The sequence below is a fragment of the Cheilinus undulatus genome, linkage group 15, assembly GCF_018320785.1.
Source record: "Cheilinus undulatus linkage group 15, ASM1832078v1, whole genome shotgun sequence".
NCBI lineage: Eukaryota > Metazoa > Chordata > Actinopteri > Labriformes > Labridae > Cheilinus > Cheilinus undulatus.
Genome location: NC_054879.1, coordinates 5,462,689 through 5,488,807, shown reverse-complemented (window position 1 = coordinate 5,488,807; position 26,119 = coordinate 5,462,689). Strand labels below are relative to the sequence as shown.

The following is a 26,119-nucleotide window of genomic DNA, read 5'->3' as shown; positions in this document are numbered from 1 at the left end:
ATGTCACAGAAAGTGACATCACAGCTTCCAACCAATGAGCAGTGGCCAAGAGTGTCTCAAACTTCCTGTTTCCCCCAGAACTCTCAAAATGCAGTTTTACATCTCTTTTGGTCCCAAACATATGTCCCTAACATCATTACCACTAACCATGATGAGTGAATGGAACTTATACATTATACAGGTCAACAGTAGTGCTAAATGTCACCATAAGTCTTGTGTGAATAGGATTTTTAGCAATTATTGCAATTTCAGTGTAAAAAATGGAGCAACCATATTTGGACAGATGTCCACTTGGGGGTGAAAAATATCATCTGCATGTGGCCAGTTCAACCAGCAGCCATACTAAGGATTTTTTTTAATGGCCCATTATAATTTAGGATAATAGTATACTATGATGTTGAATTGTGAAATATCTTTGGTTTTAGTCAGTTTTACAGCATTCTAACAGTTTTATTATTCTTAAATGACACAAATCAGTTTTATTTTTATTGTGAGTCTCATCACTGCTAAAACTCACTTAGTAATTTAATATTTGTGATTAGTATGGGTCTCCTGTTGGCATTTTAAGGTCAAAATGGTGGTACCATCATTACTAATACAGTATTCTAAAGCCAACCATGTCTCGCCTCTAAATGAGGTCTGAGTCCTAAGTCCCCCTCCCCAACACTGATGTCCCAGATCCTGTCAGGAGACTCTGCAGCCATCTCAGACAACTTTGTGAGGTTCAACATGCTACTGTTTCATGCTCTAAGTTTTATGGAAAACAGCATGTGGATTAATCTTTGAAGTGTCATAATGTACCTCAAAAATAATTCAGTGTATAAAAGAAATATTTTATATTTAAATCAGTGCTTTTACGTGATTAATCATGATAAATCACAGCAATTTCTAAATTTCCTTATCAATACCACTATCAAAACTTTCTTTAGTTTAGTAGAAAGACAAAATAAGGGCAAATATTTAAACTACAAGTGTTTTTAGCGGAGTAGTGCTTGAGTTAAAAAGCTATGATTCAGTCTGTCACATCTATTGTTTATCCCTTAAATATAAACACATATTCACAACTGTATTTATTGAAGTTTCTCATCAAAAACTACATTTTCACATTTTTATTTGACATTTGAATACATCATAACACAGAATACAGTCGTCTAATTAACTGAGGTTACCTGAACGCATCATATTTTTCCGCTGTAAAGTTCGCAAATTAACTTCAGTTTTGCCAATTCCACCGCGGATTTCTACACTGGATTAATATTTTTAACAAACAGGACTTCTCAAAGTTTTGGAGCCCTTTTCAGCATTTATCTGAGCAGCTGAAGAAGAAAACCGTCCTGAAGCAGCTGAAGAGAGTGGTCTGACCATGGCTTGGTCCCGTGTTGTTGTTAGCGTCTTTGCTAACATTAGCAAAGTTGTGCTTTGACTGAAGGTGGAACTTCAGACTCGTTGTGCTTCGGTGTAAAGACAGTTCATCACTGCAGCATGTACCCACAATTCTGGTTTTACTAACATTCTCCTGCTTCTTAAAAAGAAAACTGCCGTTAAGCAGACGTGGGTCTGTCTCCTCACTCATCACTGCTGGTTGTGTCTGACCCTCTCACCTCTTCACCCCCACGCATGTAAACATCCGGGCTGGAGGACTACGGGAGCATGTTATGCATACACAAGTCTGGCCATAAGGGGGGTTAAAGGGGAACGCTTTCTGGGGCCCAGCCAAATGGGGGGGTCCATTGAAGTGAGGAAAATCATGGTCCATTATAAAGTTAATCTTTGATTACCATATTTTATTTTAAACATGAATAATAACTACTCTTACCGAAGAAGTCAAATATAATTTTATTTATTTATGTTGTAGTAAAACATAGCCTTTTTCAAAATGTAAACCATTTCTCTTAAAACAGAATTACTTTTGTTTTAGTAATGTTCACAATGTGTAAGGGCATACTGACTAAACCACTGGGAAAGTGATGTCAGACTTCATAATTAAGCCATGTCCTGCAAAAATGCCAGGACGCCAGAGAATAAACTAGAAGGAAGTTAAATAACTGTAAGAGGAAAGGAAAATAATTAAATAAAAGAGGCAAAAAAAAAACAACAACGTGAAAATTGGTAGTGAGAGTTGGTTAGTTAGATGTGTTACAAAAGGGCCAAAGTTACTTTCAAAAATGGACTGTTAAAGCAGTGAAAAGGCCTTAAAAAGTAGAAAAAGAATGGTTCAAATGTGGAAACAGTGGTGAAAAGGTGTTAAACGTGGAACAAATAAGTAATCAGAACTTCAGAACCCAATACTGAATGGGCCCAGGGGAGAACGGGTTTTTCAGGGGCTATGGGCGGGCCTGTGCATATAGGTGCTTTTTTCTTTTTCTTTTTTCTTTTTTTTACCATAAACAGCCAAGGAGCCATCACTTAACCCACTTTGATTTCCACCATAATAATGTAAGAAAAATATATGAAAAAGCGACAAAGTCAAAAAAAAAAGGTCATGGCATGTCCAGCAATAAAATTCTAGGTCTTAAATTTTGAATGAGGAGTGTTTCACTGAGTGCCCTGTGAAGGGTTAAATTGAGCCACTGGAACATTTTATTGTCCTGGAGCCGTTTTTAAAGGCCTTTTGTCACGGATGCATTCTTATAGTTTCAGTTGATAGTCGACATCCCAGATTAGGAGTAGGTGCTTCCGTAGGACCTCAGGCTCTTTTTTTCCTTTCCTGGAGTACCTGATGGGTTAAAGCTGGCTCGTCTTACTCCACTCTGCCCTTATCCTAACTAGAAAGAGCAGTTAATCTATTACACTCTTATTTTCTGGTCAGTCGTTGGAAATTAAGGACATAAGGACGTCTTTTAGATTAAACAGGGACACAATCTTATACTCACTTGTGGGAGGCCACAGCCCTTTCCCACCTCTAATGTAGGACCCGGTTTACCGTCAGCAGAGGGCTAGACAGTAGGACCCGGTTTATCTTCAGCAGAGGGCCAGACAGTAGGACCCGGTTTACCTTCAGCAGAGGGCCAGACAGTAGGACCCGGTTTACCTTCAGCAGAGGAACAGACAGAGAGAGAGAGAGTGAGAGAGTGAGTGAGGGGGGGATCAGCTCCCAGAATGTGTCTATTATCCTGCTACACCAATCAAACTGTTGTGTCAGTGCGTTACCATTGTGAGCTCTTGGGTCAGGTTGCCTCTGACCATGGCTGCCATATTGATGACTAAGTCACTTTGGGGCTCTGAGGACAATGGCGCTCTGGAGCCTCCACAAAGCACGAGGCTAATGCTCCCCTTTCAGCCAACCCGTTCAGCTGCTGAGTGTGCAAGGCTGCCGGGCAAATGGAGTGGCTCGGGTCCAGGGGGCCCGGCCCTATAAAAACGCAGACGAGGGGCTCTCCGCCGACATTGATTATACTGGATCTGTCCCACCTCAGTACGTCTGTAAGTATATCAACACACCGCCTCAGACTTAGATAAGAAACTGCAGTCAGAAGAGATATGTGTACTGGGGTGGAGCCAGATGGCAAATGAGATGAAGCTATTTTGTGGATAACATATAGAGTCAACAGGTGAACTTTAACATGAAAACTGATTTTCTAGAGTAAAAATATAAAAAGTAGTGATGCTTTTAGTGATTGCAAGAGGATGCTTTACTTGTGTATTTGGTCTTGGCTGCTCCACCAAACATGGAAAGCATTCTTGATTCTTTTTAAAGTGATCCAAAAATAGAAAGGTACTGATGCATCATTATTTCACCTCCCTAAAATCAGATGGCTCCATTTATCACGTTTAAATACAAAGATTGCAGCTGTTGACTCAGATAATTCCTTATACTAGTCTGTTAGCTTAAAAGTCTACATTTGCATCCCCCTCAGTTGATTTTTAACATTACTCCAGCTTGGGACACGTAGGGCTTCTTGGATTCTGATGCAGTTTTACATCTATTAAAACTGGAATTTCTTCAAACCCTCTGGCCTGGTCAGAGAGTAACCCCTTAGGGAGAAGCAACAGCCATGAACACTCAACAGATGGAACAGATGGGCCAGTTCAAGATCACAGTGTGGGAGGAGGAGAACTTCCAGGGAAAGCGCTGTGAGTTCATGCTGGAGTGCCAGAACATCATGGAGAGGGGCTTCACCAAGATCCGCTCCATCAAGGTTGAGAACGGACCGTAAGTCTACGGTGTTGGTGTTCTTATTCTGTCTTAGTTTGATGAGGAGATGTGTGCAATACTGTGGACATTGTTTATGTAGCTATTTGACTTCTTCTGGGCTGATTTTTTAACCTTCTGTTTGGATGTTAAAGTCCTGACATCTTTGCAAAAAGTAAAAGGAGTATACATCTTTTTTTGTAGTCTTCTAACACAATGGTTTACCTGTATTTCCAGTAACAGGGCAATTCTGCCATCTGTTTAAGTATGCCAGCCTTATCTTGGTTAAATATTTGGTTAGATGTTAACTGATGCAGAAAAGCAGATAAGTAAAAGACACGTTTAGCCCATTAGCAGCATCTAATGAAATTCCATTATTTCTGCTACTCCAATATTAATTCTATCTGCTTGAAAAACTCTGATTAAACCACGCAGGACTTGAGCACAGACTGTAATCAACAAGTAGAGGCTTCAAAATATCCAAAAACCATAAATTACAGCCCTGCAGTCTTATTGCATTTCCACTTGGCATCATTCGTGTGTGTGCGTGTGCATGCATCCAAGTGTAACCCTGTGCGATATGAGTTAGCCGAGTGCAGCTGCCGGCTGTGGGCCAGAACGGCTGGCTGACTGACTGGCGATCAGATAAAACAGCAGCGGGTGCAGCAGCAGCAGCCGTGGAGGCCGGAGCAGCAGGATTGAATGTTTGTTTTGTGCTTTCAGAGACAAAAGAAGCTGCATGCTGATTTCATACCAGGCCTTTCTGTGGGCTTTGTTCAACAAAAATGACAGTTTCATTGTTGTTGAATGTGGTGTTTAGTTATTGCTTTCCTTTATTACTGTTCTTTATTTGCTCATTTTATCTTCCATTCTCTTTCCATCTTTTTTAGCTGGGTGGGTTATGAGTACCCAGAGTTCCAGGGACAGCAGTTTATTCTGGAGAAGGGAGACTATCCTCGCTTTGAGGCCTGGAGTGGAAACAGTGGCTACAGAACCGAGCACTTGCTCTCTTTCAGACCCATCAAATGTGCTGTGAGTTATTCTTTTCCCTTTCCTCTTCTGCTAGTTTGCTTGTTTTTAAACACTCCTACCTCATGCTTGTTCTTCCTTATAACCTTAGATCAGCTGGGTTTATTTTATGACTGTAATGGCACTCCCTACCTTCTATTTGGCACAGTTAAACTGGTTTTGATTTAAGTTAAGTGCATCTATTTCACCAGTCCCTCTCCTCCATCATATCTTAACTCTGTTAGCACCCAAAAGCAGTTGAAACCGAGCATTGACAGCCTTTAGCCGTATATTTCACATTGCATTACAGTAAACCTCATTTGGCATTTTCCCTGCAAAAGAATTGTCCAACTTTATACATTTCTTCTTCTTCGTTCCTTTCCCTGTAGAACCACAGTGACAGTAAGGTGACTCTGTACGAGTGCGAGGACTTCCAGGGTCGTAAGTTTGAGTTGTGTGACGACTACCCCTCCCTACAGGCCATGGGCTGGTGCAGCAAGGAGGTGCCTTCTATCAAAGTCAACTCAGGAGCGTAAGTTTTCCATCTTCTTGTCTTCTTTTCGGCATCCATCTCTGTCTCCTGGTTTTCCCTTTTGCAGCTATGGTCACCATCCGTTTGTATGGCTGTTTTTCTTATTCATGAGCCTTTTTTATTGTAGAGATAGGACGGTGCATAGAGCCATGTAGTGAGTGAGTCACAGGTGGACTTGAACCAGGGCTGCCCACATACATGGGGCACGGCCTACCACACCAGGCCATCTATGATGTCTATGACATGATAGAAATTATTAGAAAAATTGAGTTATGTATTTTTTATAACTTATTAGTGTTAACCACTGCTGATTGAATGCAATTTGACAGTTTGGCATAAACTCATAAATAGTAAAATAATAAATCTATTGGATGCTGCCCTCCCTGTCTTTGCTGCAGATGCTCTGTAGCTTTCCTGCTGTGATCATTCTAAATGAACCGCATGCTCATGTATCTGCTTTAATGATAGACCTTATCCTCCCATCTGACCCTGACTCACCCTCTCTCGTTCTCTCTGCAGCTGGGTTGCCTACCAGTTCCCTGGTTACCGTGGTTACCAGTACATCCTGGAGAGGGACAGACACCAAGGCGAGTACAGAAACTACAATGAGTTGGGCACCCAGGCTCACACCAACCAGGTGCAGTCCATTCGTAGGATCCAGCACTAAGCCTCCTGTCTGATTAGACCAGACTAAAGAAAAACTCTCCCTAACCCCTCCTTCTCTAACCTGGGACAGACCACTGTCACAGAACAGTAGATGGACAGACTCTTTCTATCACTCTGTGGCTCTGCTTGTATGGATAACTAAGTACCTACTTCCACTACCATGCTAAGGCATGTTCATAAAATAGGAAATAAAGGCTTTTCTTCCAAACTAGAGACTCTTTGGTTTTTCCTTTTTCTTAACAACCTGATTAGATCAACTACAACTCAGAAAAGCGATGACTGGCTCCAAAGAGCTATCATTCCGTTTGCACCTTCATTGTCACAGGTGCATTAGTATTGCCAAGTCAGAGCCCCTTTCCTTTGAGCTTCATAGAGCTGGCTGTTTTTAGACCTAGTATTCGCTTTGTATTTATTTGAACGACATATTTAGCTTTTTAGTGAGCATCCATGGGAAGATTTGTTTCAAATCTCTCTGTTAGGCTTTAGAATGTGTAACTCTGTTCTTGTCAGACTGTTTTCTTATTTCCAATAAACAAGAGCAAAGATTGCATTTGCTTCTATTATTTGTTTTTGACTGTTGCAATCAAAGTTGTCAAAATTCACAGTTAAATGACCAATTGTACAAAATAAAGACAAATAAACCAGTAGAAAACTGGCTGGCCATTCTGTAACCATGCACTGTCTGTGTTAATGCCAATGAAGAATCAAGCAAACCTGAGTTAGATATCATGTTAAATGCATATTCAGACTTCAGTGTGTTTAAGTATGTGTTTTGTTTTTAATGTTTTTTTTATTTTCTTATCATACATACAAGCATATTCTCACCTACATGGGCTTTCATAACACCTTACAAGAATTAAACCTATCCAAGATCAGAGTCCATAGCTAGTTTGTTCATTATCATGACTCAGAGGAGAATGAAGACCAACTGAGACTAATTAAACAGACTATCCCGTCTTCATTTCAAAGCTTTTTAAGACAAAATTAGCAAGCCTAAACACATCACATTTAAACAGCTATCCCAGGCAACTACAGAATTTAGGGATTTAAAAAACTATGAGGTATGACGAGGTATAATAAATGAGACTGAACATATGAGGATAAAACCAGATGGTTCACAGTCACACCATGTGTTATAAATCAACCCTGTAAAGCCTGAAACCTAAACAGAACCTGGCATTTAAAGGGTTAAATGTCTTCTTAAGATATGATTATTTATGAGGAGGACTGGGTTTAAAAGATTTAGCAAAAAAGTTCTAACAATATGAAGGTGTAATAATTTATAACCTCATTATGAAAGGAGCCATTTTGGTCCTTAAGGGCTTACGTGTCACTTGTTTTTTTTTTTTTTTTTTTTTTTTTTTTTTTGTTTTTTTTTTTTTTTTTTTACATTTGACGGTGATCAAAAATTATGATGCAGAAAAAGCAATGTTGCCAGAAATTATTGACATGGACCAGGTTCTGATGACCAGGAAGAAAAAGATCTACTTTGCATTTATTATGTTGAAAATAAATAATTTTTGCACTTTTCCCATCTAGAGAACAGGGTGCATGGTAACAGAACCTGACATTCACGGAGTTAAATTTCTTAAAAGTTATGATTAATTTTTATCATTAGAGGGGGAATTGGTTAAAAAAATTAACTTTTTTTTGTTGAAAAATATGACTGTATAATGATTTTCTAGCCTAATGTATGAAGTGAGCCATTTCAGCCCTGAAGGGCCCTTAAGGGTGTAAAATTTTAAGGCTAAGGAAATTACTGATCATGTTTATTAGACAGAGGTTTCACAAAATTGTGTACCAAATATGATACACTTGGCTTTAAAGGGTTAAACTTGAAACTACTGCAAGTTCCCCAAAAGTAACATCTTTAGTTCACAGCTTTCTACTGATTGAAGTAAACATGTTTTTGCTAAAGCATCAGAAGATGATTAGCTTGAAAGTTGACGCATTAACTTGAAATTTTTTTGTGAAACTGATCAAAACAGCAGCAAATCTTTTGGTACATTAATTGAGGTGGATGGGGAACACTGCATGGCACGTGCGCCAGTGTTAATATTTATAGCTATCTTTAATTTTAGTCTTAGTGTTTAGATTAAATGCCTTTTAGTTTAGGTCACATTTTAGTCATTTCTATCCTTTAAAGTCTTAGTCTAGTTTTAGTCCATAAAAAGTCCTCACATTTTAGTCTTTACTTTAGTCATAAGCATTTATTCTCCTATCTGGTTCTTAGTCATGGTGGTGTGTTCTCTGCACTCTGCCAAACCTGGGGTCCCTGATTTCTACAGCTGAGAGGCAGAAAAGATTCATGCGTAACAGAAGTCATCAACTCCGTTTTGACCAGGGCCAGCTTTTTCTTGACCAGCGCTGTGGAGAATGAACAATGAAATAAACTAAAATGAAATCAACATTTTCATCTATTTAACATATTCTTGTAAAAATATTATTTCCTTCCAAAATTAATGGAACTCTAAGCCTTTAACAGTGAGATCAGTCAGCCACAAGGGGGCGACTGAGATATTTTAGATATTTTAGCTGCATATTCCTGGAGCTCTCTTGATGTCCATCTCTGAGTTTGAAGCTAGTGTTCTGGGCCCTGATTGGCTAAAAATAGATGCAGAAAACAGATCTTCTGTGAAGATTCTCAGATGGGGAAAAACAGCACTCTCAAAGAGCCTTATGCGGAAAATTGATGCAATAAACTGCAGCTTTAATCAAGATAACAATAGTAAGAATGTGTCTACGATGCCAATTTACAGATATACTCACGTGCATAATCAGGTTAAAGGTTTATTTTAAAAATCAAGACGAAAGGTCAAACAATAGCATACCTTAATTTTGCCCTTTCAAATTTTCTCTATTGAATAATCCTCTGAGGGCCAGACGGGAAGTCATGGTTGACCCGGTGTGGCTCGTGTTGATGATCACTGCAGTATAAGAATGGTAGTAGAAATATCTCCACCGATGATAGGGATGCACGATATTATCAACATGATATCGATATCGGCAGATATCAGTTTAAAAGGCAAACATCAGTATCAACAGATCTCAAAGTTTCTGCCGATGTTTCCATCAGATATTTTGGCTGTGAATATCAGCATTTATCAACCTTAAATTTGGCCAAATGTAGAAATAAATTAGACCTTTGTCATTTAAGGTATTTTTCCTTATTTATCCAAATTCTTTAAACTTTTAAGAGTGATTAAAGGACTAAATTTGGTTTCTTTTTTCATTCTCAGACCTTAAAGTGTGTTAAAAAGGTGTGTGAACACCCAACCTTTAACACATGGTGTGACTGTGAACCCCAGAGTTTTATCCTCATAAGCACAGTCTTATTATTTAATAGCTGTACCTCATATCTCATGACGCACTCAGTCTCTTAGACCTTCATTTCAATGTGCAATGCTGAAGACAATGGGACTCAGTTTAACCAGGTCACACCATTCACAGACTCTGTCTTCTCTCAGGATATTTTTGAATCAACCGACCTCAGTGACCTTACCAGATCTTAACGATGCAACCAAGGATCTTTGATTTCTAGATAAATGAGATGCAACACGTTTCAAAATTCTGTTCAGTCTGCTCATATGCTCTTAGTTTAGGTGTGGACGAAATATTTTTGAGACAGTTTTCTTCAAATCTATCAAGCGCTTCTCGTTCAGTGTTAATTATTTCTGTCCTGAACCACATATATCTTGACTGTTTCATGCAGTTTTTTGTTGATTCTGTCCTCTGACATGTGTTCTTGTTCTCTCTGGCACTACACCATGTCAAAACAGTTACAGTACTGTTTACCAGTAACAACATCAGAGAACACCAGTCAAAGAGGGACACTTCCTGAGTAAACCTTAACAGACTCACGTCAGAATAAGGCCATCCTGCCGCTCTGCACATCCCTTCATTATTTCTACTGTTTTCATAAGCAAGCCAGGAGAGACCAGCAGAGGTCCTATAAGAGATGAGTCTCAAACCTTTATTTAAACAACATTGATGTAAGAAGACTGTTCTAAGTCCTGATCAGTGGTTGGCGAAGTTTTTTTTTTTTTTTATGGACCAAAAAACGGAAAATAACTTCCTGAAGGCGGCAATGTGTCTGTGATAAACCAACAACTCAACAATTAATGACCTTGGTTTATCTACAGGAGTTTTATATTATTATTACCCACATATGTCGTCATTAATTCTCTAAACTTCTTTGAACATGGTAACAATCACTATTATATCGTTTTGACCAGTGGTAGGTCTGCCCAGAGGACTGGCTGGGCCCTCCTTTTATACACAATATCCATTTATACACTATAGTCTCCATTCACAAACATTTGTGATACAACATGGTCGTTCTGAAGAGTTCAGTGACTTCAAGCGCAACTGTGATGGATGCCATCTTTGCGATAAGACGTTTTGTGAAATTTCATCCTTGCCTAGATATTCCTAGATGTTGTACTTTTATCAGTAAGTGATATTATTAGAAAGTGGAAGAGTTTAGGAGCAACAGCAACTCAGCCATGCAGCACAAGGCCAAGTCAAATCCTAGAGCGTGGTCAATGTCTGCTAACGGGCTCATAGATGTTCTACTGATCCTAATGCTGAAGAGATCTGAACTTCTACTGGCATTAATGTAAGCTTAAAAACTGCAACAGGAGCTTCATTAATGGGTTTCTATGACTGAGCAGCTGCATGAAAGCCTCACATCACCACATCCTGCCAAGTGTTGGATGGAGTAGTGTAAAGTATACAACACAGGATGTGGGATGATGAATCACGCTTCTCTGTTTGGTAGTCAGACGGGTGAATCTGGGTTTGGCGGATGCTGGGAGGACGTTAACTGTCTGTCTGCATTGTGCAAACTGTGAAATTTGTTGGAGGTATGGGGCTGGGTTTCAGGGTTTGGGCTAGGCCCCTCATCTTCAGTAAAGAAGATAAGGTTGCAAAGCAACAATGAATAAAATGTAAATTTGTGTTGCTTCCATAAGGAGGATGATTTTGATTAACGTTGGAAATAAAATGTGCTCTTTGAAGCCTAACTTTAGAATATCATGATTTTGCCAACCTCCACAGGGCGCCCATGTGGCTGAGCTCTCCCTATTCTGCCCTGCTGAGTGGCCTAGGTATGGGAACTATTTGATTTTCCTGAGGAACCTTTTATAAATAACCAAATTTGGTTATCATTGTTTTCATAAAGTGGAGATGTAATTGCAAAGTTTGCATTCAGAAAGTTGCTACAATGATGGTAAAAACAACATGTAGCCCTTAATGATTCCCTAATTATACCTTTACAAAACAAAACACTTCAGATGTAGAAGTAACACTGTAAAGCACACCACTGAAAACAAACAGAAGTAATATCTGTCTGCATTTGAACCACATATACTCCACAGTGAAGATTTACGACATTCATTATAAAGAGAAAACGTTTCCTTTGTTTTAATGACTAACTCCCTTTTACAACGTTGCACCAAACTCCATCCTAATATTCCTGTAGCTCCGCTCTTGTTTGTGTACTCTAATGTGACACCATCATGTTTATCCAGTAGTCACACGGCGGGATCCTGGACTGTGTTTACCTCCACATGCACTCCTCCTGTTGGTCCAGGACGTGAGATTCCGTGATACACACCCACAAGCCTGCACCGGCTCATGGTCCCACACCCAAAAAACCAGGATCTTATAATAAATGTGTAACCATACACACACACCTTTCTCAAATATACATTCCTCTGCAGACAGATTAAAGCAGCTGCACTCAGGCTTGCACAGGAGACACTCGTGCAGAAGTTGGCCAGTAAGCTGCAAACTTGGGTCCTTTGGGCGCTGGGAGCTAAGGTAAGACTTATGCTTTAGATTCTGGGGTGATCAATAATGACTCTAGTAACCAGGCTAAGGTGTTTGGTCTCTGAATTATAAAAGCTTTTAAAATGTAAACATTATTTTAAACCATTTTTGCCGTTAAGCTGTGTTTGTAACAGAGCCATTAAAAATGATGACATAAGCCATTGCATGATTTATTTGACAGGCAAGTTTAATAATCTATTGGCAAACCACAGGATGAACTCACAGTTTTAATAAGGGTTTATGATTTTAATGGGACTTTTGCCAAATCATTCATATAAAAGTCTGTTTAAATGGCTTACCACCTCTAGAGATCTACCATCAGGTCTTTACTTTACTCTTTTCTGCTGTAACTACTTTATTATGCATATGGATATACTATGTGTTAAGTTATGTGTTTGCTTTTCTCTCTAGTGTTTTTGTTGCATTTCTTCCTACATGGACCTTTAAAAGGATGCTATCTTGCTTTCGAGGCTTGTTTTAAGTTGCCTGCGACTTGTACATGGACACAGGCAGCTAAAGCAAGTCTGGGACGCCAGAGTCACACCTACAAAGCTCAGTCCTGGAGGAACTCTGCATGGAGAAGAGTGAAAAGCATGCCTGTGGTAGAAGAAAAGCATGGGAAATTATCAGCCAATGCATTTTTTTCTGCAAGGAGAAAGCTTGAAACTTTATGCTACTGGTGAATTACTAGTCCCATATGACAAACAAAAATGTATGTGCAAACTTCCTGTTGGACAAATATCCAGCCTCACTCTGTGAGCTACCTACACAGCATTATTCCTGGAGTGTGTTTGCACTTGTGCTTGTGTGAGCTCAGTCAGGTGACACGGAGCAGATAAAATATCAGATAATGAATGACTAACTGTTTACTTTAAGTTCACTCAGCAGACAGGAGCTTGAATTTCAGGTTTGTGTGAAGAGCTTGTGTTCAGTAAATGCACTGGAGAATAAATTCAGGGTGATCACACTTCTATTTGTAAGAATTTGATCAATATTTCATTTAAATTGAATTAAACATTTGTTGTCTGTTCATCATCAAAGTTATCTCAAGACACCTAACAAAGTTCATATTATGAATTCATATTATAATAAAGACTGTAGGGCAGAGTGGGGTAAGATGAGCCTGTTTTTACAAAGTGACAGGATGACAGCAATGTCCATAAATAAACCCGGATGAAGACTTCAGGATGTGGGAATATTTGTTGATCTAAAATGAACCGTTTTAAAAATATGACTCTCTGGTCAAATAAAGGGGTTTCTTGGCTCATCTTGCCCCTGGTCAGGGTTAAATTGAGCCTTTGGATACAAATATGTTGGGGTAAATTGTGCCATTGGTAATGCTGAAGTAGAATTCAAAATATTCACCCCATAAAATTCTAAGACAAAGCAAGACAGTTCAGTACCAGATGACCTCTTTTCAGTTTTATCTAAGGATAAAATGTGCAACTTTAACCCCTTTACCACTGATGAGCCAAATAATAGCCAGAAAATTAGAACATTTTTGGAGCTGTGATGTTCTTTTAACCCCTGAAATCCTAAAAAAGAACAATTGCCATAAAATGTCACATATATATTTTTTGTATCACATTTGATAGATTTGATGTTTCTTGCAACTGATAATCCACTGGAGGACATTTCATTTATTTGATTGTATTTAAAAAGTTTTTCAGTGATTTATTGATCATGTTGATTAGATAGAGGTCTCATAAACATGTGGATCACACATGATACAATAGTCTTTAAAGGGTTAAAGGCAAATTTTCCTCAATAGGACCCACAAATTTCTAATCTAAATGTTCATAATAAACACATTTTTAAAATTGGACTTAGTAGGGCGTACAGATTTCACATTTTTAGAACAAAATCCTGCAGCACGCTCAAATGCTGCAAGTAATTAATCTATTCAGTGTAATTCAAACGCTGTAAGAAGGCTCCCTGTGGTAAAATGCCTCACCTCAAGTGTACATTGCATCTCCCTCATGTAAATATGTTTACATCCTTGCATGTTTTAGACTCTGATCATGTCTAGTCAGCATCCTTGCACCATTTGCCCATCTTGCAACCGTACAACCGATGCTCACAGACTTACTAGAAATAATACCAACAAGAGCTTGTACATATCTAAATCTTTATTTTTTGGTATTTTATGTTTAATTCCTGTAAATTGAGAGCAAAGCTCACCGTGGTCAAAGTCGTTGTTGTGTAAATACTTAAAGCTGATTCTGATTCTGTTTAAAATGAACAAAACTCAAACTGCCATTCTCACAGAACGAAGATACTGCTCGACATCAATAAAAATAACATCGTTAACAAGTACAAAATCATGTTAGAAAAGAAAAAACTTAACTGCAGTTCCTACAGAGCTGGGCTGATACAGAATGTCCTCCCTGTCAGTGCTGCACACAGGAATATTATAACGCAAGATAAAAGTTAAGTTAGAACCCAGAGCAATTCTCCTCACATAACCCAGCAGCTATCCAACATTCAACTGACCCAGACTAAAGGTGAATATTAGGGAGTGAACCGGTGGCTCACGTTAACCCCACTGCCTCAGTGTTAACAAAAGTGCGTCAGCCAGGCAGATTAGCCTATAGCCTATTTAATACACAGTTTTGTGAGACCTTAATCTAGTCAACATCATCAATAGTTTCCTTCAAAGCCTTATGAATAAAATCTAATGAATGGTTAAAAAAAGCCCTCCAGTGTTTTATCAGTTCAGAAATGCCTAATATAATGTGATACGAAATAGTGAAAGCTTTTCTTTAATTTTGGTAGAAGGTTAAATAAACATCTCAGTTCCAGAAAGTGAGAATTCTCTGGCTGTTATTTGAGGTCTCAGGCTTTAAAGGGTTAAAGCTAATGTCCTGCTAATACCCTCATATTGTAGCTCACTGATCCACTAGCTGGAGTCAGGTGGGCCCACAGTAGCAGGTCGCTCGCACAAAAACTCCAGGTGGATCCTGATGAATCCATGCGGCACAGGAGTGAGGAAGAACCCACAGAGACAGCGGTGACAGAACTAGAACAAAAACACTGACAGCATGTGATCGGCAGTAAGATGATACCAGATGAAGAGAATAAATTATTCTCAGTGATATGCATTGTCTTAGAATTCCAGTATTTCCAGGAGAAATTCTTTCTATATCCCTGCGCTGATACCTGACACACGCTCTGTCTTCTTCATCATGTGACACATATATTGCATTTTTGACAAGGCGAACAAGATCTCAAAGCCCGCGAGATCCAGAATGTGACACACAGGGACGGTTTTAGTAATTTGGAGGCCCCAGGCAGAGACCAAGATGAGGCCCTTCTACATTCAGCTAAAAGTTATCATAGCAAGTGAACAAATATTTCAGTGTCCTTTGGGAACAAGTCAACATACTTCAGTCTGAGATAAAAAATATTCAGCAGTCAATCACCTCTGAGAGCCTCGTCACTCACTCTCACCAGATTGTTTTTTTGGAACATGTCTTTAGGCCAGATGTAACATAAAAGTACCAAAAATGATGGTCTCTATTCATGCAAGTTTTAGTATTTTGATAAAAAAAATAAACAGGTTTAATTTCTTGCAAACAGTAAACCACACAGAGATACAATAATCCATGTTTCAGTATGTCAACAGGGATCTGCCTCACTGTAATTGTTGGATAATTTATTAAAACTTTATTTTGACTCTGGTTGGGTAACTTTTAGGTTTTATCTAATATTGCTGCTACATCAATACTTTTTGAATAATGCCTAAACAGAGCCTGAATCTAGGCAGATATGATAAGTGCATTAAAAAAAGAAAAATTAAGTGAAAGTGTCAGTCTGTTGCTCCGAACAGCAAAACAACAAAATGCGCTACTGAAATAAAGCAAGCACACATAAATCACATGAATTACAAACTATTTTTTCTCTTTTCTTTTGGAGTGACGGGGTCGCCTTACTGATTTAAAATAAAGCATCTAAATCTGGGTTGTGGGGGCGGAGCTAGAAGTGTTAGTTATCCAGGGTTAGCCCAGACTTTGGAGGGTCCAGGAGCATGCTTCCCTGAAATGTATTGCTGACTGGGCATTTATATGCACAATTTTCCAAGGGGGGAGCTGTTTGACCTGGAGTCTGTCAATTAATCTATCTGACCACAGGTGGACCCCAGGTCCAAGTTGTAGAAACACCTCAGCAACAACCAAGAGAACTGAAAGGAACCTGAGCTAAATTTACAGTGTTGTTGCAAATGGTCTGAATACTTCAGTTTAAAAAAAATAAATTTGCAAAAATTTACTTGATTCTGTTTTCACTTTGCCACGATGGGGGACTGCGTGTAGATTAATGAGAATAAAATGAATTTAAATGACTGTAGCATCAGACTGCAGCATTACAAAACTGACAAAGTGCAGGGGGTCTGAACTCTTTCTGAATGCAGATCAGATCTCTTCATCACTGGAGGTCATATGTTGCTCATAAATCATGCCCACCTATGATAACTGTATTTTGAGGTTGCTTGGAGCATTAGGCACTACTTTTGGCACATAGTAAAACTGAGAAAAGCTGCACACATCAATGTCAGAGTGTTTATAATTGTTTTTCTAAATGATTTAATACTGATTTTTATGCATGTTTTTGCCATGAACATAGGTGATGGGGTGTAGCACAGGAATCATACGGAGGGTAAAATTAGTAAATAAACATTTAAGAAAACAAGAATATTCTGCTAACATGGATGACCTCTGAAGACATTTGATTATTAAATCACCTTTTTTTGAATGAACTCTTTGTTGTATCTACCATCAACCTGCCAGGGACATTTACACGTCCATGTTCATTAATGTGCATTGTCCCTTGTAACAAATAAATAATAAAATAAAATAAAGATGAAACTTTGAATCCATTGTGAAATGAATCATTAATATGAAATTAAAATCCAGCATGCTAATGTAGTGAGATGATGTTCTCCAAAATTCCCTGAAAATGATGGAAATAACCCGAACCCCTAAAGCTTTCTAATAACAATGCTGACAAATTCAAAGGCCAATCCTGAAGCCCCAATTCACAATCCAACTTCCCAAAAGTTGGTAATAATTTTCCAATATTCCAATGAAAATGCATAAAAAAAAAAAAAAATTCAAACCCTCCCAAATATACAAGCGTCTTCTCTTAATTTCAATAGAAATACTTTGATAACTTCCAAGAAAATTCCCTAAAATATCCAAGCAGCAAATTTTCCCAGCATTTCAAGAAAATACAATGAACTCGGATATTTTGAACACATCAGTTCTAATACCAAGAATGATTGCTTTAATGTAGGAAAGCCAAAATGCAATGTCCTCATATGTGGATGGAGGGTCTTAGGAGGTTAAAAATGTGATTTATTTTAGGATTAGAAATCATATTTGATGACTTTTATACTATGAAATTTCCTTTTTTAAATGGTAAATTTAGGATTTTTTTAAACTCAGAAACTCTGAATTTGTTTTCTTGTAAATATAAAACTTTATCATCTCAAAAATGTTGTTTTTGTCTCCAATATTTCAACTGTTTTTCTCATAACTTTACAGATCCTCCAGTTTTTTTAAAACATTTTTGTGTTGCCTGCAGTCGTTCTTTATGTTACATGATTTTAAAAAGACACATATTTACTATTAACTTTGTCAACGTTAGAGCAGACAAAAAGGGGAGAAAACCAGGCCAAATCATTAAAAAGCCAACATGTTTCGACCAAACTGGTCAGGGCTGTTAGCACTGAAGATGACCAGTTTGGTTGAAATGAGTTGGCTTTTTAGTTTTTCCTTCCTCATTTGCACTTTTTCGTGTTTGGAGTGCCTGGCTTTCTCCCCTTTTTTTTGACAGTTTTTTTTCCCCTGTTTTCCAAGAGCACCCAGTTTTAGTTTACTATTTAGCACCTTAGTCATACCGAGCAGCCAGTCAGCCCCCCTCCTTTACTGTTAGAGCAGACAAGCTGAGACCCCTGTGAGATATTAGGTGTCCCTCTGGGGTGCCCAGACCCCAGGTTGGAAACCGATGCCCTTCAGCAGCAGAGTAAAACCACATTTTTCTGATCATTAGCGTTGCAGTGATTTATCATTTATCAATAACAAAAGCACACATGACTGACCACATGTATGTTAGAGCCCATGATGACGTCAGCGTTCACTGAGGCCATGGTTTTAGAGTTACAGCCTCATTATCCTCACATGGAGGCTGTATAACCTTAAACCCACAAACAGAAGGTTCAGGGGGGATGAGATGTTCTTGTTTTCTCACGCGCACTGAGGCGTGTTTTTCAAGGTAAATATTCTTTTTCCAGCATGAAATCGCTCTTTGTTGTTTGCCCAGAGGTAAAGAGGCGGAAAAGTGAGGAGGATCTGAACTGGTTTCCATGTCAAACACTTCAATTCACCATAGAAACTCAGATCTTAACGCGGAAACTTTATTAAACTGTGATGGCGGATTGATAAGGGCCGAATTTCTATCGGCCTCTTTTTATTGTGGGCACCAGGCGGGCTGACAGAGGTAAATTGCTCTTTTAATTAAAGCAATGCACCAGGGGAAATTGCTGTCTGAATATTGTCTCAGAGATGGGGGCCAGTGACAGTTGCCTGGAAACTTCAATCTGTCCACCCGCATTTATTCCAGATCCCAGTTATGAGATAAAGTTTAATAAAAATCTTTTCCTCCGCCACCACCGAAATGAAATCCAAGCCTTTCTGAACAAGTGAACACAATGAGACAGGACTGCGGAGGAAAGCTCATGCTCAACATGTATCTCTCAGGTTCGTCATTTAGTCCTGCCGTGCAGCATTATGGGAATAATGGCTAATAATGCTTGAAATTCTGCTCTGGTGTGGCCGTCCTGAGGCGGGGATGCTCCGTCTCGGGGCACAGCATTGTTCAGAGGTTTCAATCTGAAAGCCCGTCTGCTCTTTTGTCGGAAATCGGAAATCCTTTTTCCTGGACGCGTTTCCTGGCTTCCCGGAGAGGAGAGCGCACAGACGACACGCTCCAGCATCAGGCGCGCAGCGGACCAGGACACCATTAGGATTTTTATCCCTTTTTAGACTTTTATTTTAGTCTACATTTGATCTCCTTTTACTCTGGTTTTAATGGTTTCCATTAAATAACGACCAATGCACTGCTGACACAAATCTCACACTGCTTTTCCTCTCTGAGGCACATTTTTCTCCTGAAACTGATTTTTAAAAATATATACAAACGATTTAATATCAGAACTTTAACGTTTTTTTGTTCTTTGAACTGATCCAATCAGGTCCAGGCTTAATATTTCTGGAACGTTCTGAAAATTTTAAAGGGCATTTCTGTCATTTTAAAAACAAGATTAGACATTACGCGCAGGAGCTATAGCCAGACTGTGTGCCATTAAAGGCCTTCACTGTTAGGATTTATATATAAAAAAAAAAGCACAACTTATGTTTACAAAAATGTTTGTTTTTATTTCAGATCCAACAGAAAATCTGTTGAAAGAAAGCAAAGGAACAACCTGGGGTCCGATAAACACAGGAGTGCAGAAAGGTAAGAAAATACGCTCAACGGCCTGGCAGACAATGCGCAGGGAACTGCTCTTTCACATTAACCTGATAGCCAATCACAGGTGCCTAACACTCTTTAATTATATCTTAAAATATCGATGATGACATTAGAAATAAGGAGATAGTGTTTGACACTAATTTGAAATGTTTTACTGTGAAAGCACAAACATGTCTGCAGGACCGACAGGCTGGAGGAACTCGCGCGCCAAAATGCTCTGGATAAAACATCATTTTGGTGTAAATTCATTCGAGACAATATTAACTTTAATGTGGGTTTAACTGCTTAAATTACGCACCCGATTTAACCCCTTAAAGCCTGTTGTATCATATTTGATACGTACTTTTATAATACTTCTATCTAATCGATATAATCAATACATTACTAAAAAAACCTTCTGAATATAATCTGATAAATGACAAAATGCCCTCAAGTGGGTTATTACCAAAAACACCCAGTGAATGAAATGAGGTACAAAAAAATATAATCGTTAAATTTCATGGAAAATGTGGATTTTCTGGGTTTCAGTAGAAAGTGAAATAAATATTTCAGTTCCAAAAAATGAGAATTTTATGACTATAATTTGTGTTTTCAGGTTTTAAGGAGTTAAATCAAAGCCTCTGACTAAATTCATACTCTCCTCCTACCTTGTGTGGATTTGTCTCATGTCACTGATCCATTTATTTATTTATTTAGTTTTAGTTTTTATTGCGTATTTTAAGACGCACTGGGTACCTGGACGCGTTTATGAACATCATTATCAACATTTTTAATCGAACTATTTGGCTTTTAAAAACATGGTTCAAAAACAATGTTAAATAAATGAATAAAATCAAGTTAACCCCTTAAAGCCTGCTGCATCATATTTGATACATACTTTTATGATACCTCTGTCTAATCAATATGATCATAAATGACTAAAATACAATTCTGAATAAAATCTGATAAATGATAAAAATGCCCTCAAGTGGATGATCAGTTTCTAAAAACACCTGATGAATTAAATGTGATACAAAAAAATGTTAAATTTCATGGAAGTTTGAATTTTGGGGGATTTCAGTAGAAAGTGAAATAATCATTTCAGTCCCAAGAAATTAGAATTTTCTGGCTATAATTTGTTTTTTCAGGCTTTAAAGGGTTAAACTGAGTTTAAAAAATACAAATACGTTTAAATCCAGACTAACAATAGTCTTTCACTGATTTTGTCTTCTCTAATCACACTGTGGCAAATCAGAATAATAACAGAGATAATGACGCAGATTCTACATGCGCTTCCTCCGCTCATTATTCCCCTGATTTAAATAAATCCGCACTGTCAGCAGGTGCATGAAGCCATTTGCATCTTTAATCATTTTGAAAGTGTATCCCACTAGAGGACCATCACAAATATAGCACTACATACAGCAATATTACATTTTAAAACAGGGAAATTAACGATAAATCCACTCTAGAGAATCAGTTTCCAAATGTGGAGCATGGATGCTTTTAAATTAAAGCTTTATCCAAAAAGACAAGTCTGCTGAGATGCGCACAGATGGAGGAAAATTGTTCCTGGGACTAAAGTTCTGTTGTTTTAAATCTTTTTTAATATGGTCAGCATAATCCATGTTTAAACACACTCTGGTGTGATTATGTTCAACCTTTTTTGCTGTGCGTAATTTCTTTGATTTCTTTGATGGTTTTGATCTGCGTTTAATTTCTATTTCCCATATCTTCTCCACTAATCCGCTGACTGTGTCCTCGTCCAGGCAGCGGTCAGATCCAGCTGTGGCAGTTCCTGCTGGAGCTCCTCTCTGACAGCACCAACATGTCTTGCATCGCCTGGGAGGGAACCAACGGCGAATTCAAGCTCATAGACCCGGACGAGGTGGCTCGGCGCTGGGGGGAGCGCAAAAGCAAACCCAACATGAACTACGACAAGCTGAGCCGCGCGCTGCGTTACTACTACGACAAAAACATCATGACCAAAGTCCACGGCAAGCGCTACGCCTACAAGTTCGATTTCCACGGCTTGGCGCAGGTGTGTCAGCCGACCACCACGGAGCAGGCCATCTACAAGTTTCAGGGCAACTTCTCCCCGATCCCGTTCTCTGGGATTTCCAAACTGAACCTCGTGGCTCCCGGCGTGGGGCCGTCGGGTTTCTCGTACTGGCCGGGCACCCCTCCTGCGGCTCTGTATCACAGCCACAATCTCCAGCCTCCAGGGCCTTTTGGCACCGTGTCTCCGTCTCACATCAGCTGTGTCAACAACATCAACAGCCTGAGTAACATCAACAGCCATTACAACTGACTCTGAATGCACCCGTTAGACTAACTGTAAAAGTAGAAGCACCGCAGGTTATGCAGCAACCGATGGCAAGATGAAGAGGACGGAAGGATCCGTGTTGGCCGACAGCAGATGAAAAGGCTGTCTTTATTTGGTTAGATTTGACCGTCAGTTTCGACAATGTGGACTTATTCTAAACGTGTAAATCTGGGCAGGTATCTGCGTCGACCCTGCTGTTTAATCGACTTTTAAACAATTAAATTCATTAGTAAGAATATTTTGCCTTACAACCCTCCAGTTAAATTCATTTGTGCATAAAAATGTTTGAGGCCATCAAGAATGACCCATAAAATTACGCGCAATACAACAATTACGCGCCACGATCGGAACTTTTACGCACGATATTTAGGAGGTCCTCTGAGAGAAATGTAATTTTTAAAGTCTAGGAATGTGGAATTTATCAAACAATGTGACAAAAAATGTCTGGAAAATCATAGAAAATTATGTGATACGGTATAAAAACACAGATTGTCTGTTTTTGTACCCTTTAGAGCTCATTTTCTGTTCCTTTGCCGTCACTCCCTCCCTCCCTGAGTTCTGTCATTGTCTTTGCACACAGGTAGTGTATTGGAGCAAATCAGCCATTGTTAATGGACTATGGCGCCATCTTGTGGCTGTGGAATGACCATGGCAGTTATTGTTTGACTTTATTTGCTTTATTCTCATTAAGCGCCGTTTCCGTGGATGTTTGATCATCACGGAGCCCCAGACATGACATGGTAAAAAAAAAAAAAAAAAAAAAGAAAATCAAACTGTGGCCACAATATAACTATAACGTGCGCACGAAATACTAATTTATGATATTAATATAATTTCTGGACAGCTGGGTAAGCAAATCGAGCGCACCTTCTCTAATTTCTGAGGTAGAGGCAGTAGAGGGGCCAAAGCTACACGATGGACAGGGAAGGTATGATTGAATTTTATTTAAGGCGTTCGTTCCCAGACTAAAATAAATTCAATCATACCTTCCCTGTCCATCGTGTAGCGTTGGCCCCTCTACTGCCTCTACCTCAGAAATTAGAGAAGGTGCGCTCGATTTGCTTACCCAGCTGTCCAGGAATGATATTGATACTATTTATTAGTATTTCGTGCGCACGTTATACTTATAACTTGGCCACAATTTAGTATTTTGTGGCCAACATTTTGGCATTTTGTGGCCAGAATTTAGTACTTTGTGGCCACCTTTTAGTATTTCGTGGCCAGGAATTAGTATTTTGTGGCCACATTTTGGTATTTTCTGGCCAGAATTTAGTATTTTGTGGCCACATTTTGGTATTTTGTGACCACATTTTATTATTTTCTGGCCACATTTTGGTATTTTGTGGCCAAAAATTGGTATTTTGTGGCCACCTTTTAGTATTTTGTGGCCAGGAATTAGTATTTTGTGGCCACATTTTGGTATTTTGTGACCACATTTTATTATTTTCTGGCCACATTTTGGTATTTTGTGGCCAGAATTTAGTACTTTGTGGCCACCTTTTAGTATTTCCTGGCCAGGAATTAGTATTTTGTGGCCACATTTTGGTATTTTGTGGCCAGAATTTAGTACTTTGTGGCCACCTTTTAGTATTTCGTGGCCAGGAATTAGTATTTTGTGGCCACATTTTGGTATTTTGTGACCACATTTTATTATTTTCTGGCCACATTTTGGTATTTTGTGGCCAGAATTTAGTACTTTGTGGCCACCTTTTAGTATTTCGTGGCCAGGAATTTAGTATTTTGTGGCCACATTTTGGTATTTTGTGACCACATTTTATTATTTTCTGGCCACATTTTGGTATTTTGTGGCCACGAATTAGTATTTTGTGGCCAAAAATTGGTATTTTGTGGCCACATTTGAGTATTTATGGCCACATTTTGGTATTTTGAGGCCACAATTTAGTATTTCATGGCCACAAATTAGTATGTCGTGCGCACGTTATAGCTATATTGTGGCTACATTTTTTTTTAACCGTCTCATGCCTAGGGCTGCATTACCACGCTTGTAAATAGAAAAAAAACAAAAAAAAAACAAAAAAAAAACCCCCATAAAATAAAGTTGTCCATTTGCAATAAAACTAAACCCAGTCCAGATGTTCAGGGCTGTTCTCTGTGTGAAAAAGAAGCCGTGACTTCATGAAGTTCACTCTGTAAATAGTGCTGGGTAGATGTAGAGGCAGACTCAGGAGGATTTCATTGTGTTCATTCGCACAGCTTTATAATGCAAAACAACAATTTAAAAAATGGAAAAAGGCTGTTATCAATAAATATATTTGTCACAATGTGTTGGAGTTTTCTGTTTTACTTTGACACCAGGGTGCCCTCACATGGCAGATTCAAGAACCGTTCATATCCATCAGAAAGTGGGGAAAAGACAACTGGAGCCTAAACAAACGAATAAACAAATTTTGCATCATAAAGCGAACGACTCAGAGCCTAAATTTGCTTTCTGTTCCCTGAAAATTGAAACACATTTGAGACTCACATAGATTAATAAAAGTAGTCATTTCATCATTGCTAGATCACATTAGAACTGTTTATGTGCCAATGGTACAACACAGTAAACCTTGTCCGCCACGTGAGGGCGCCATGGCTCTGCCAATTCCAGAACACCGTTTACATAACAAGATGAGAAAACAGTTGGTCCCACAGAGGAGAGTAACGTCTGCAGATACAGATTGACCCAAAATCTCATCTGACAGAAGAGCAAGTCTGCAGAGATGAAGTTAGACTGAAATAGGATCAACTATTAAAGGGATGTATCGGTTTTATGGCATTTACACATAAATGGCATGGATGAATAATATGTAAGCATCAACAAATTTAAATTATCATAATAATGGAAAATATCTGCCAGGCTTCACTGGGTGTAGTGAGGCAGCGATGGACGAATTTTACAGATTTAAAATGACCCTTTTATCTTTATAAAGCAGCTTTCAATAGTTGCACTGTGACATTATAATAAAACAAGAACTGCACGAACCAGTATGACTTCAGCTTAAATACTGAGAGCAGACTATATTTAGTTGTGTTAAGTGCAAGATTAAACAATTCTCTCTTTTTGTCTCAGTCTTCAATGGGCATTAAAATCTGCCCAGAACAGAACAAACTGCTGATTCTGTTCAGATATCTGGGGTCCCATATTAAGGAATACACATGAATGCTGGTGGTGTTTGACCATCATCTGCATGTGGGATGAATCCCAGCCCATCACTGCACAGTAAGCATCCCTGATAGCATCGGTTTGTGGGCCAGATGTGGTATTTTTCTGGCACCTTTGGCTGAGATGTGGCATGGCAACCCGTATGCAGGGAATATGGTAACCACATTCGCTTTCCTGTACCACCAAACTTGGAGGGAATTTCTCCTCAATGTGGTTAAAGCACTTGGCCCAATAATAAGTTTTGACTCTTGGGCCAACTGTGGTATATAAGCAGCATTCGTGACATGACAGAAGATACAGGTGCATCTCACTAAACTGGAAAATCATCACAAAGTTGGTTGATGTCAGTAATTCAATTCAAAAAGTGGAACTCATATATTATATAGATTAATTACACACAGACTGATATATTCCAAGTGTTTATTTTTTTTTTATTTTGATGATTATGGCTTACAGCCAATGAAAACCACAAAAATCAGTATCTCAGAAAATTAGAATATTGTGGAAAAACTTCATGGAGACTCGTGATGTCACACTCTAGTCAGCTAATGAACTCCAAACACCTGCAAAGGTTTCCTGAGCCTTTAAATGGTCTCTCAGTCTGGGTCAGTAGGCTACACAATCATGGGGAGGACTGAAGACTTGACAGATGTCCAGAAGAGAGTCATTGACACCCTCCACAAGGAGGGTAAGCCACAAAAGGTCATTGCTGAAGAAGCTGGTTGTTCACAGAGAGCTGTATCCAAGCGCATTCATGGAAAGTTGAGTGGAAAGAAAAGATATGATACAAAAAGGTGAAAAGCAACGGGGATACCCGCAGCCTTGAGAGGATTGGGAAACAAAGCCCATTCAACAACTTGGGGGAGCTTCACAACCGACTACATGGTCTACAGCTGTCGCATTCCTTGTGCCAAGAACCAGAGACAACATCAGCGGCGTCTTACCTGGGCTAAG

The 26,119-nt window shown here is 38.9% G+C and overlaps 2 protein-coding genes across 2 annotated transcripts; both read left to right on the top strand.

Moving 5' to 3' along the window:
* The first annotated feature begins 3,995 nt into the window (after positions 1–3,995).
* Positions 3,996–6,339, top strand: cryba2b (crystallin, beta A2b). Its single transcript, XM_041807507.1, has 4 exons — positions 3,996–4,153; positions 5,023–5,164; positions 5,530–5,672; positions 6,192–6,339. The coding sequence occupies exons 1-4, from the start codon at positions 3,996–3,998 to the stop codon at positions 6,337–6,339; spliced, it is 591 nt and encodes a 196-aa protein (XP_041663441.1).
* A 12,537-nt stretch (positions 6,340–18,876) lies between these two features.
* fev (FEV transcription factor, ETS family member) lies at positions 18,877–21,987 on the top strand. Its single transcript, XM_041807765.1, has 3 exons — positions 18,877–18,925; positions 19,611–19,682; positions 21,446–21,987. The coding sequence occupies exons 1-3, from the start codon at positions 18,877–18,879 to the stop codon at positions 21,985–21,987; spliced, it is 663 nt and encodes a 220-aa protein (XP_041663699.1).
* The last annotated feature ends 4,132 nt before the right edge of the window (positions 21,988–26,119 follow it).